We start from the raw sequence: 13,889 nt of genomic DNA, 5'->3' as shown, positions 1-13,889 counted from the left end.
AAGCTTTTAAGGCCATCTAAAGACTTTGTCTCCCATGAGAACATCCCCCGCTGCTCTGTTTGCCTCTCTCTCTCAGACTTGTGTAAAGCCGATCTCAGAAAGTGTCTGAAAATGGTAATTAAGACGTGGGAGGAACACCTTTTTCCGCCGAAACGGGAAACAAGAGCCTTCGCTGTGGCTCCAACAGGTGCGAACAGTGGCACTACCATCACCGGCTCGGCGGCGGCAGCAAGATGTGGTAATAACAGGTTGGGATGTGAAGGTCCTCTGCTCCGGCTGCTCTGTTGATTTACATGGCGAGCAGAGGTGGAGGAGTCGGCATGAATCACCGGAGAGACAGGGAGGACACAGCGGAGGACGTGAGCTTGAATCTAAATGCAGCCGTTCATCAGACGCCATTGATTCCGTCACAGTTGTGGCTCATGCAGCAGTATGGCCATTCATATCCTGAGTCATGTCAAATGTCCAAACGAAACAGGTGGGCTGTCTATGCCATACTGGAAAAACACTTGACAGCAAAGAAAATGAATACTGATAGAGCAGTCGGCTCTGTTTCGGTGCATCTGTCAAGTACACAAACTACACTAACACAAATATAGTTAGTACACGCAGGCAAACACACACATACACAGAAATATATATATATATATATATATATACAGTATATAGAAACAAAATCAGCCGAGGTAAAAGTCAACACCACTTTTTGATAGTTTGGAATATCAGCTGTATGAGTGGACAAACTCTCCAATCAACACTTCGCAACTCCAAATAATTGTCATTGAAAAATCAGCACTTATTAACACTGGAAAATTTGCCATGTACATGACTATTAGGCTGATTACAGACACAATTTCACATCATTTCTGATGACTGATTTTCAAGAGCGGACCTTATCCACAAATTTTCCAGTGTTAAGAGTTGATTTCTCAGTTATTTGGTCTTGATGTGTTGATTGGAGAGTTGTTTGTCCGCTCATAGAGCTGATATGCCTCTGATGGGTTCTGACTTATATAAACTGATAAAATGAGTTTTAACACTGATGATTGATGAGCATGTAATGCTGTGTATGGACTATACTTGTGATACAAGTGAGTCCTCACACTCAGTCCTCTTGATAATGCGATTCACCGTGAACTACACATTTCCAAGCCAGTGGAATATGTTAGCCACGGCTCAGTTTTACGTCTGTGTGTGCTGGCTGGCAGATGTGTGGTGTCAGCTGGTATTGTATTTGAGCTGTGCTTCTATGAATGACTGGCTTGAACTCCTACACTGAAGTGGTGAGTCATACTTGTGACCTGTGTCCTTACAATGTGTTTGTGGGCGCCGCCGCTGGGAAGCTGTTAGGTAATGGAATGGGGTTATATTTAGAGTGTCTCCTCACATTCCATGACAACACAAGGACACACACACACACACACACACACACACACACACACACACAGTGACTCATAGGCATTGAGTACTACATAAGTATACCATCCTACAATCAAATAAATCTGCAGTTCCAACAGATTAACCTTAGGAAGCAAGTGAGCTCTATTATTATACACAAACAGGAAGGTTATTCAAGAGCAGCGTCATTCTTGCGTGACTCTCCCTCAACAAAAGAGCCTTAGTTAAGCATCCTCAGCAGCAATCACCGCTGTGCAGGGCACGGACAGCATCTCTAGATTAAGCCACTTGATAGCTCCTCTATCCGCTGTTATGAACCTCCACCTAAGTGGGGTCGGTTAAGTATCGCAGCAATTAAGGATCCACCATCGCTACTCTCATTTAGACTATATACTAGATTGATGGCTGAATTCCACAGCAGAAAGACACTAAAGCTACTCATTTATGCGCTCTGAAAGGGCTGGAACGAGCTGTTGATAGGATGCATGGTGACATCAAATCTTTATATGGCCAGAGGGATTTGGGCTCGCAAACGTGGAGGATGCCGAGGAGGTGCAGAGAGATTAATGCCCTGTCGGATAGGCTAAATCTCCTTTATACCTCTGGCTGGTACCAAGTCCCACCTCAATTTGGAGGAGGTTGGAGATAAGCCCAAATGGCCCAATCTCCAGGGCAGGCTAATTTATCCACAGGCTAAAGGCATCCAGAGACCCAAAGCTCTAACATTTCTCGGGGATGGCTCCCCTCTGGCATTCACTCTGAGTGTGAGTGTGTGTGTGTGTGTGTGTGTGTGTGTGTGTGTGTGGTGTGAGTGAATACAAGATGACAAGACATGGAAATGTATCTGTCATTCATTTTAAGGGAAAATACAACCCCCCCATCCAGAGAGCACTATCTTCACAATTTGTTGGTTAGTTAAATATCTAAGTATCCAAGAAACTCCTTAACATTTTACTAGATCTGTGTGGTGAAGCTCCAGTTCCGTATGCCACAAATCACCTCTTGGGTAAATTCAGGTTACTGAAGTATCCCATTCTCTGCTTAATTAATAATGTAACAGGTAATAATTACTTCAGTTGAGCCAATTCAATTCCAACCACTCAAAGATTTTCAATGGTCAAATGTTAGAATAGAAGTCTCTGGATTATGATGTGATCACAGTTTTTTTTCATTTCCTTGGAGAAAAAAAATGTCTGTTTTTATTTCTTAATTTGTAGTTTACTCCCACACTCAGAGTTGTTGAGTGCTCCACTCTAATGTCTGGTTCAAATAGTGCCTACTTAACGTATTAAATACAATAACCCACAGTGTCTGAATGGGAGTAAATGTGGGAGCAAATTATGTGACTCAGCCATGCCATAATGTGATATAAAGGGTTTTCTGTTGTTGTTTTGTTATGTTTTTACCGTGTCCATCGTATTATAAAAAAAACAGATTTATATCTTTGCTTTGACTGGATGTAAAAAGGTTCTCTCATCAAAAAGGGATAAAAATGGCACATTTATAATTAAATTACACAAAACACAAGAGGCCGTTGCTGTATAGCCGGCGAATCACAAAGCAGGGTGAAAGAGTTGGAAAATGTGTTTTTTTCTCTCATGGTAATTACCAACAGGCATAATCTAATCTAATTCTCATTAAAGGATTCTCTCCATTACTGGTGTTGTAAATAATTAATAGGAGCCAAGAGCAGCTTACATCACACAGGCTCCTGACGGCCATTATGCTAAATACTGTGGAGCTAACCACACACAGATACAAATTATAATCAACCACCCTTCTCTAAAATGTTAGTTAGGGTTAGGGGGTTAGGGCTAGTGCTCAGTGATTAACAATGCAACAGGATAAAATGTAACTCCCAAGGGAACACAGCAGCCCAGTCTCTACTCTAATCCAGGTTTGGGTTTGGATCAGATGTGCTAGTCAGAGATGAGCAGAATTTTAATTAAATGTAACTGAAATATGTATAGAATTGTCATTTGTATTTAGATGGAGTTAAAAAAAAGCTGGGATTTGTATCAAGATATTTTTGGAAGCAGAATTGTTGTTTTTCAAAATAGTTCAATTACAGTACTTTCTAGACTAGATCAGATGCCTATAAAGTTAAATCGGCACTATCAAATTCAGATCAGAACTCACTTCATCAGGCTATAGCGCAGTGATGGATATGTTGTCAAGACAAATCACTGACAAGCTCATATGTCTCATGTCCTGATGGGTGTGGAGGCACAGACACACACGCACCACCTGGGTCAAGCTAGCCAGAATAAATTCAGGACTTTTGATTGTAACTTTCAAAGTAAAAAACTAAAAAAAAAAAAAAAAACTTTGTACCAATTGCTGTTTTTTCCATTTAGTCATTTTCCCAGTATATGTCATATACTCATAGCCATATAGGCCTATGTAAGATGTCATATCTCCAGGAGGGGTTACATCATTTTGTGTTCTTTCTTGTGCAGGGTCCGATCCTGTGTAGTAAAGTGTCTTGTCCTTTTGTAAGGACTAGGAGACTATTGTGTGCCGTCCTGAATCAGACCTCAACCGTCTGTGTCGTGTCCTTCTGTGCTGCCTGTTCTGCTAAATGACATGATAAATGGTTATCAAAAGTCACTGGAAAGCACTGTGGTGCATTTTTCTGTCAGACCAATTTTGCACTTTTGAAAAATTCTAAATTACTACCTTGGTAAAAGCTTCACTTTTTACCAAACATATAAATAATGGTGCCAATGCTTGAGTTAAATGATGTGGCATGACAAGACAATAGCCACCTACAAAGCACACATTACACAGGACAAGACAGCACCTAATGGTACAAGACCCTTATTACACAGGACAGGACACTAAATTACACAGGACAAGACCATGCATGGCACAGATCAAATGACCAGACCCTCTATTCATATATAGTTTCACTCCATGTTTAATGTAGTGATTCTATTGAGTATTTTGGCCATGCTCTGGTTAAGGTCTTAGTTGGATTAAGCTGTTTACTTGTAAAACTTTTGATATCCTGTGTTTGTGTCTCCCTGTTGCCATGAATAAACCAATTAACAGAATATAATAATTAACAACAGTGGCTTCCCACCCACAGATAGAACAATCTGCAAAAATGTAGGCAAAGGTTTGGCTGCCAGCTGCCCTCTCACTCTTTGACTGAGCCATAGTAGTTTACTTCTAATACAAGAGAAAGAAATGATGATCCCAATAACCTGTTTTTTTGTTGACATCAAAATGTACCCATAATGCTGTGTGAGTTTGAGTTTGTGCAGAGGGCGAAAAGCAAAAGTAACCCATTTCTTATGGGACTGAGCCAAGCTTCTTCTCTGGGTTTCTCATAGTCAGAGTATGAGCTTTGTGCGTTATTCTTTGTTATTAGTTATGATGTTTACATGTATCGACCCAAAACCAGGTTCCTTGAGTAACAGGGTTAAAAACATCATTCTTGGTGCATGTGCAAGAGTACACCTCACCTAAGCTAATTAGTGCCTATACAAAACATAAACTTATTTGTAATAAATTGTTGAGGTATTTACCAAGAGAAAACCATGATGGCAATGTTTGAACTGTAAATAATAATCTGACAGTAGCCAAATTTGAAAACGCTGTTTTGAACATCAAGGAAAATGCCAGTCAAAACAATGCCAGAATTTACTGTTTCTGCATTGGATTTTTTGTATTTTGAGCATACAAATTGCATATATTTTAATTAAATACATTTCATGACACCAGTATTTTGTAATTTGTCTGATACGTTTGATGATCAAGCATTTGTAATTTGTAAAAAGATTATTTTTGATGTATTGTTGCCCATCTCCGGCACTAGTGTGATGTGTGTGTGCTCATCTGTGTCTAAGATAGTGTAGAGCAGCGTCTATACTGAGTCCAGTTGACTGTCAGACTTCAATTTATCACTGAGGAGTGTGTGTATCATTTCCATATAGCAGAGATGATATTCAATATGTATCTAAACGCGTACAGCAACCCAATTGATGTAGACGTACAGCACTATTTATGTATGTACATGTGTGTACAGTATCTGCATTGCATTGCCTGTAGGAAAAGTGATATACAGACATCACTGTAGCCTATTTGCAGGCAACAACCCCCCCACAGTGACAGATTATAATTCGAACCCTGGGAAGATCCATTTGCATATTGTAGAATGGACATCAAAGTGACATTTCTATTTTTACACCATCAGCTGGCTGGCTGCCATGAACAAGGACTTAAAACAAGAAGACAAAAGCTGTGTCTACACCCAAAATATAAGACTGCAAAATAGTAATCACAACATTATCACTCTGCCACCCCAAGTGGGAATGTTTCTTGACTGGATTCTTTGATCTTTGATCTCAACAGCAGGAAACCATTTGTAGCTCTAAAATCCATACTCCAAACAAATCCATCTTAAGAATGCATTTTCAAGTCTTAAGTAAGGAGTCATGAAATCTTTCGTAAACCAAGTGATCAAAAAACACCAATGGGGTGAGACATCTTAATATTGTCAATTGCCAAAACAGGTGAAACTGGAGGGTTTTGAAATTGTCTCACTGTAATGGCATATTTTTAAAGATTTTAAAAGATTTTAAGACTTAATAATAGACTAAATGACGTGTTAAGATGGACATTTTTTTGCAATGCACTGATCCCCCCCAAAAAACAACAGATAATTGAACTGAATGGATTATGGTTCAGCCTCAATTTATTCACAATACAGATATCCATAATCAAGCCAAATGTTAATTTTCTAATTCCGATGGGAGTGGGAGCTGTGGCCTAAGGGTGGGGCTTTGGAGTATAGCAGCAGTCAGTCACGCTGTGCTTAAGAGTATCCTCTAGTCTCTGCTGGGCACTAATGAGCAAGCAACGCCCCCCCAGTGAACCTGCAGCTGCTGTCCCTGGTGTGCACAGACACACACACACACACACACACACACGTTGAGCCTCTCTGATACGAGCGGACACGTTTCAGCTCCATGTGCATCGTAATAAAGTACATGCTTTCTTTAAAACATTAATGGGGTCTATCACAAGCTGGGTGGGGCTCAAAAGTGATGATACAACGGAGGCAGCAGTAGAAGGCGTAGATAAACTTGTGCACACGCATATCACTATCCAATAACTGCTGATTGTCCAATTGAATTAGACACATGCACACTTGCACAGCAGAGTTTTGGGAACGTCTTGTTCCCTGGTGATGGATGAATAGATGTACAGACGAACAGATGAACAGGTCTGCACTAATGGTGTCTGAACATTTGTCGAGCCAGACATTTTTTACACCATCATCAATACAAGCCCCCCCACCTTTCAGCTGAGGTGGTGAGGTGTGTGTGTGTTGGGAGGGGGGAGGGGGTAGAAACCTGATGGCCTCCCCCAGTCTCTATGGTAACCTGTTGGCATACGGCAATGTCTGGAAGGCTTTAATGGATTCTCACGGTTATGAGAGCAAAACAGCGCTCCAATCCTGTCCAATCCCAAGTGACAATCAAAAACCACAGGGGAGATCAATTTCCCTGTTCCTTGTTCTGACATATCTTTCACCAGAGTTCATGATTTGCTGTTGGTAAAGGGGGGAATTTTCCCTGCTGGGCATTTGCTGAATGTGATTGTTGGTGGTTTCTGGCAGCTGGTAGAAGAAAGCATATCCTACAATACCTAAGGAGATAACTGGTATGCATGAAGAAAGACCAGAAGTCTTTAGTCCACTTTGTATTCTTTGTACCATTATTGTAGTTAGAATCAATTCGGACTTGAGTTATACAGAAATCTATCATGCCATATAAAGACTTTTCAGGTAGATCTAAAATTAGATTTAACCACAAAACTGCTGTGTAGAACATTTCCTGCCTCAGTAAATGACATGACTTAAACAATGAGGAAATACATATTTTATCATTAAAAATGTTAACTACATAATGTAACTTTTCCTGCAATGTATGTAAGATAATGGTGTTCTAGTGACACCTAGTGATTAATCTAGTAAATAGATTTGTGCAGCCACAAATTCTGACATTCATTTGACCTAGAATATTTTAGGACTACCATGGGCACATATGGATTTATTGTTGTAAATCATATTACATTTGGCCATTCAAATCATTGCAGCCTGATATTAGGCCTGTATTATTGTCCTGTGGCTCCTGAGCCCAGCATTGCAAAACCTCTCTAACAGGATTTCAGTAATCAAATTGCATTCAATCTGAAAATTGAGTTTTTCAGAACAGATAAATTAACAAATAAATGAGATAATTCAGAATAGGATTTGTATTGGACATCCAATCCTGCTTTTAATCAAGCTTAAATGTTGTTTCTGCATTTTTCAAAACTTAAAGGCAGAATTTAGGACAGTTTTGGTGCCAAAAATCAGGATAATCTTCATCGCACTAGGATGGCGTCAGAGACATGAAGGGCATTATACAGTATATCCTTATATATATTAACAAGAAATTTTGATGTAACTGGTGAGGATGTGAGGAAAATACCACCTATATATCTTGAATATAGACTGAAAATACTTACATTTTATTAAATGAATAAAACCTTCAAAACACAGACTGTACTGCTCTTGCAAACCTCCTTGAATTGATCAATAAAACCAGTTGAACAGCAGAAATGGGAAGTTTTCTTTTTAATCATTTTTGCCATCCAATGAGACACTCAACTTTTGTCTTTGAGTTCATATGCATTGTATACTTGTGCAGATAAGTGAATAAAAGTAACATACAAAGTCTTTTACACTTTTTCCATCTAGCTCTCTTTTTGGTCAAACATGTTATAACATTGTAACATTTGTCCAACAGACAAGATAAAGGTCTATTTAAACACTGCAAATCTGGATTATGTGATCTTGAGGTATCTGGATCAGAATGATCCTATCTGATAGTATTTTGAAAAACTGACTTAAAGTCGGCAAGATCAGTCTGAGATCAGTCGGACTACAAAAAGGGGATTCGAAAATCTGTATAATTCTGATCCTGATTGGATGTTTTGAAAAACTGGGATTGGAACTGGATACCTTTCAAATACCAGACATCAAACACCCTATGAAACCTCTGTCACCTTGGGAACTCTCATGATGAGGGGCTCCATCTTTCTGTCTACAGTTAAGTCTTTCTTGTCCAAACATTGCAGGTCAACATTCCTAGTCCTGAGCTTGAGACTAAATTAGCTCCTTAAAAAGTCAGCTGTGCCACAGCTGTTAGACCTCAGCTTTTCAGTCATTTAACACAACCCCACCAACACTACAAAAATATCAATCTCAACAAGTTATTCAATCAAATACTGAGTCATAAAATATTATCTTTCTCAAAACAAGCAAACAATTATGCCAAAGTAGTGAGATCTTTTCACTTTTTCTCGAAGCAAATCGTTTCAAGAGGTTTCTTGGATCAAGATACATTATCTTGATACTAGTGGAGTGATCTGACTTATTCAAGACAAGTTTTTAGAATGAAATGACAATGTCTTGAAATAAGGCAGATCACTTGATTCTAATTTTTAATAATAGTTTTTAATAAGTCTAACTGGAAACAAGGTACATTTTTCAACTTGTTTTCAGAAAAATAAGATTCTGGGACTCAGAATCACTTCAGATCAGATGGATATTTTGCAGCATACTCAGACGATGTTTGTCCACAAACATCATCACAGGTGACATTACTGTGTTAGTAGTCAAGGATAAAATAACCACAAAGCAAACTCAAGTGGCATAGTAAACAGAACAAACATTTAATCAAATTTAATAAAATCTTCAGTCCACACCTTGTGAAGTTAGTGAAGGTTAATCAGTTACAGTTAACCTCAATCAAAACTTAAAAAAAAAAAAAAAAGAAGCAGCGACAATAGATCGTTGAAGATGTTATGGCCTAATTTACTTCATTTTTAGAGTCCTCTCCCAAAAAAAAACAAACACATTCACACACAATCCATGGGAAATATGATACAAGTGGGAAGTGGTAGCCAAACAGTCCAGAAACAAAGGCCGTCCACTTTATGGGACAGTTGTCATGGCGAACTTTAGCCCTCACTTCCAGGAGCCGGACTTGCCCTTGGCCCCGCGGGAGGTCTTAGACGCTTTGGAGCCTCTCTGGTGGTCACTGACTCGGTTCCGGAGCACATAGATGTCGTACTTCTGCCTCTTGAGCTTCTCGGCCAGCTCGAACTTCTCGGCGTGCAGCTGGTGGAGCCACTGCCAGAGGTCGCGTGCCTTCTCTGCCAACTTCTCCTGGTTGAGATGGTCGATGTTGAGGGGCTTACGGCGGTCCATGAGCGCCTTCTTTTTCTCTTCACGCGCCGTCAGCTTCTTGCCCTTCTTCTGGTCCACCTTCTGCAGGTAGCCGCCGAAGGACTTGTTGGTGAATATCTTCTTCTTCTTGGCTTCCTCCTCAGCACGGAGCTTGGCTGCCTCCTCCTCCCGCCTCGCCCGCTCCTCGGCCACCTGCGCCTGGCGCTCGCGCTCCTCCTCGGCGCGGACCCGTTGCTGTTCGGCCCGGTCGGAGCGGCGGCGCTCAATGCGGTTACGCAGTGCCACCAGCTCTTCCTCCTCTTTCTGACGGTTGGAGAAATGCAGCTCGATCAGGGTCTGGAGGTCGTTGAAGTCTTTCTCCACTCTCTTGCGGTGGAGGTCATCAAAGTCCACCTTCTCACCATCCGGGAGCTTGGGAGGAGCAATATTTGGCACATATGTTGTCTTAGGCCGTCGTCTGGACTCTTCCTCGCCATGTTCACCCTCCTCTGCAGGCTCTTTCTTCTCTGCCTCATCGACTACATCCTCCTGCTCCTCTTCGGCTTCTTCATCCTCATTCACCTCCTCCTCTTCCTCCTCCTGCTCGTACTCCTCCACAATTTCCTCGGTGTCTGACATGATGTTCACCCTGTCTAGGAGGCAGTCCAAGGAAGAGCAACCAAGAGAGACACACCCAGACCGGCTGGTGCCTTGCACACAAGAGAAGAGTGAGGTCTCAGACGTGCAGCTTGGGGTTTTTAAGGGTTTGCCCTCTTACCATGTGACTGCTGCCAGACCAAAGTCCCTAGTCTATGGGTCAGCAGCAGGGGGGATTTTCAGACAGATGGAATGGAGTCTATTTTCTCCTTCACCAAGTCTTGTCAGCCACCCACACCCCCACTTATCCCCTAGACCCCTGCTCTCTACTCTGACCCTAGAGCACACTCCCCGCTCATTCCTTTGTAAGGACAGGATGAGTGACTATTTCAGATACACAACAGATGCACACACACTTGTGCTTTCCAGGGCCACGAAGCAAGAAGCGTTCATCACAACATAGGTTGTTATCCAGAACAAATAACACACATACTTTTGTACTGAGTCGTTATATTTGACAAGAGAGAAAGAGCAAATAATGAATCCATATTGAACACAACTTGGGAAACTCGCACAACAGCTTAAAAGTGCCATAGCAATCTACGGTGCTTAAGAACTTCCATTAACAAAGCAAATTGCAATCTCTAAAATACCCTAGAAGAATGTCACAGCCAATGGGGATTTTAATGATCAGTACAGCTGTCACATTTTCCAAATTGAGCTTTTACCTTGAAACCTTGTGCACTGTAGCATCAACAAATAAATCCGATATAATTATACCTGAAATTATGTTTGAGTTAGAAAATCTAACAGCACTGTAAACAAAAGTGTGTACAAAATTTTATTGTATTCACACTCAATTGGAGGTAGGCAGACAATACATTTTAAATGTGTATTAGTATTTGAATAGCTATTTCTGTAAAGAAAGCAATGCTCAACCAAAGACGGGCCCCAAACTCCAATAAGAACAACGTGCAAGATGAGCTTCCCCAAGCACTGCTCTTGCCTTGTCTCCACTTTGGAATGTAATTAAAACATTCTTGCTATTGGAGACTGCGGCTTTCAGCACTGAGTGGATTAAACAGTAATTGCTTCTACACGGTTTACTCCTCAGCAATGATGGCAACATTAAAATACTAATGTGAAGCACTCATGTACCCAAGTCTTGAGTTATAGGAGTGCAAAAGGACAAACGCAGTTTTAGAGGATGGGATAACTGACAGGGAAAGACAGGTGCTCTGTGGCGTCTCCCCCGCCAACTCAGAGAATTCCAATTAAACTTTTAGCTCTGGGACATGCTCCTCCTCAGGATAAAGCATCTGACGTCATTCTACATTATATATGTGGCAGATGACAACATATAGTGTTTCTAAGGGATTACGTTTTAAACTCACTGCTTGAAATCTTCTGGAGCTTTAACTGGGTGAAGATAGGCTGATTAGAACAGATCAATATCAAAATATGAGCATGTAGTGGATGGACTTCTTTGAGTTGGAGGTATATTTCACTTCGGCCTTGGAAGAACACAAAACAAGTCTGAAAAGTCCCACACCCATCTCATCCCTCAGTGGACTGAACTCTACTGAACTTCAACCCTGCCTGTGCATAACATGAGGACAGCAGGTGGTTCCAGTTTAATCAAGCCACTCATTGGTTGCTGGTGTCAAGGGACAACTGTGTCTATCAACAAAGAACGGCAGCAAATAACCAGGCCTATAAATAGCCACACCCTCTGTTGTCCCACAGAATTCAAAATGAAGGGGGGCGGAGGTTGCAGTTCGAAAATGTGACTAACCGAAGCAGAATCGTCCGAACTATAGCCTAACCTAGCAGATTAGCTTCACTTGTCGGTAGCCTTCTTAGCCGGCTGCTGACAAAGAATGGGGCTACAGTCACATTTGCTTTGGACAGACGCCAACAAAAAGTTACTTGAGTTGAAAATCACAATAACTGGGAGACACCTGTAACTAAATCACATATTTTACATAAACACAGTACTATACGGTGTTACTCCATATGTGTCTTGTGTAGTTTGTTGGCGTTAGCAATCACGTTTTCCAACTGCAGCTAGTACCATCTGAATAGTAAACTGTTGGGAGTGTTGGCTCGCTAACACCACCGTCAGCCAAATTACTTGAGCTGAAAACTGCAGTAACTGAGAGACAACTGTAACACGTTTTACATGAAGAAAGTATGTATGCAGTGTTACTAGACATGTGTTCAGTCTACTTCGATGGTGTTTGCAGTAATATTTTCCATTAGCTGCAGTAACTAGTATCTGAATAGTAAAATGTTGGATAGGCTATGTTCACAACCACCAAAACATCTGTTAATCCTACTTTTCACCACAAAGAACGACTTTATAGTACAATGCTGTTATTAGAAATTATATAAACACTAATGCATAATCCAGTTGTCTGCAACACTGCACAGTTTATCTAAATGAAGTACTCAGTTTGTCCACATGTGATTTAGTTGTAGTATCTTATTGTATAGTGAATTGCACATAGGATTATAATATGGTATTTGTTACTCACTTTGAAACCATTTTACAGCTATGAAAAAGGGCAAACTATGTCCACCGCCACCTGTGTCCAGCATTTCAGCTGATTCAGATCGCGACAGGTATACCAACAACTATAAAGCACTAATGAGCCTCAGCCACATTTTTCAGCTATTACCATGCATGCCTTTGTTGTTCTTTGACTTTGTACTTTTATTAGGGGGCCAAGCACAGAGATGCTTTGGCATCTTTTTGCTATTGTTTCTTGCTCCTTCAAATTTTTGCCACTCAAGAATAAATGTATTAAAAGCTAGTCTATAGTAAGATCACCGCACACTCGACTACTATATTATGCTAAGGTGCTAGAGATAAAAAAAACAATAACGTGGAAGAGAAAACTTCTGCACACTTAGATCCATGCAAGTTTCTTTACTTAACCAAGCTTTCAGTCAAGTAGACCTTCTTCAGGGCAAACAATACACACAATGAACTGGGCAAGGGACAAGAGCCAGCAATGTAATCAGTAGTATGCAGAACACCTGTGCTGCACCAGTCTTGTGGCACCCAACATGTCACAGAGGGAAGTGTAGTTCTTTGTTCTCAATTTGTAGTCATTTTAGATAACCATCCTGTAGTGCAAATATACACATTCAAAAACTCAGATACACATTAGCAGGATACAAGAAGGGTGTGGGGCTACATCAAAGAGCACAGCATGAACACAACAAATATAATAGTAAGCAATCAGGTAATAATAAACATGTACAAACATACAAAGAAGGGGGAATCTAAAGGACTACAAACAACCATACAATTTGATAAATTGGAATGGATTATTTACTGTTTATTTCTTCCCTTTTTTTTTCTCATTGAAGTTCTGCCCCTTTGGTCACAGTCTGTGGAAGTGGAACTCCACTCCGGAAAGTGCTTCGCATACAGTCCACCAGTGTATGAAGCACGGACCCTTCTTGCTGCTCTGGACTACAACCACCACAACCACCTACCAGCAGCACTCACTGTTGACGGCAGCAAGATGTGAGTAATAGCTTGAATGCTTTCACTCAATTGTAGTGCATTGCTGTGTTTGGTTGTATTTTCACTGGTTTGGGTACAGAGCTTTTTGCAGTGTATTTTATAAACCTGATGTGGTATTGTATAACCATG

General features: G+C 40.8%; 1 protein-coding gene across 2 annotated transcripts; it reads right to left on the bottom strand.

Moving 5' to 3' along the window:
* Window positions 1–9,424: 9,424 nt before the first annotated feature.
* Window positions 9,425–10,264, bottom strand: tnnt2c (troponin T2c, cardiac). Of its 2 annotated transcripts, XM_078281960.1 has the most exons (3): window positions 10,208–10,264; window positions 10,169–10,171; window positions 9,425–10,132 (listed from the first exon to the last, which is right to left on the bottom strand). In XM_078281960.1, exons 1-3 carry the CDS (start codon window positions 10,262–10,264, stop codon window positions 9,425–9,427), a joined length of 768 nt encoding a protein of 255 aa, XP_078138086.1. The 2 variants fall into 2 exon arrangements, with proteins under 2 accessions (XP_078138086.1, XP_071776671.1); XM_071920570.2 differs by having other exon boundaries at window positions 9,425–10,264.
* Between the last annotated feature and the right edge of the window lie 3,625 nt (window positions 10,265–13,889).

Source organism: Centroberyx gerrardi, chromosome 24 (genome assembly GCF_048128805.1).
Source record: "Centroberyx gerrardi isolate f3 chromosome 24, fCenGer3.hap1.cur.20231027, whole genome shotgun sequence".
Lineage (NCBI taxonomy): Eukaryota > Metazoa > Chordata > Actinopteri > Beryciformes > Berycidae > Centroberyx > Centroberyx gerrardi.
Note: the sequence above shows the minus strand (reverse complement) of the source record. Positions and strands in the feature narration are given on the sequence as shown.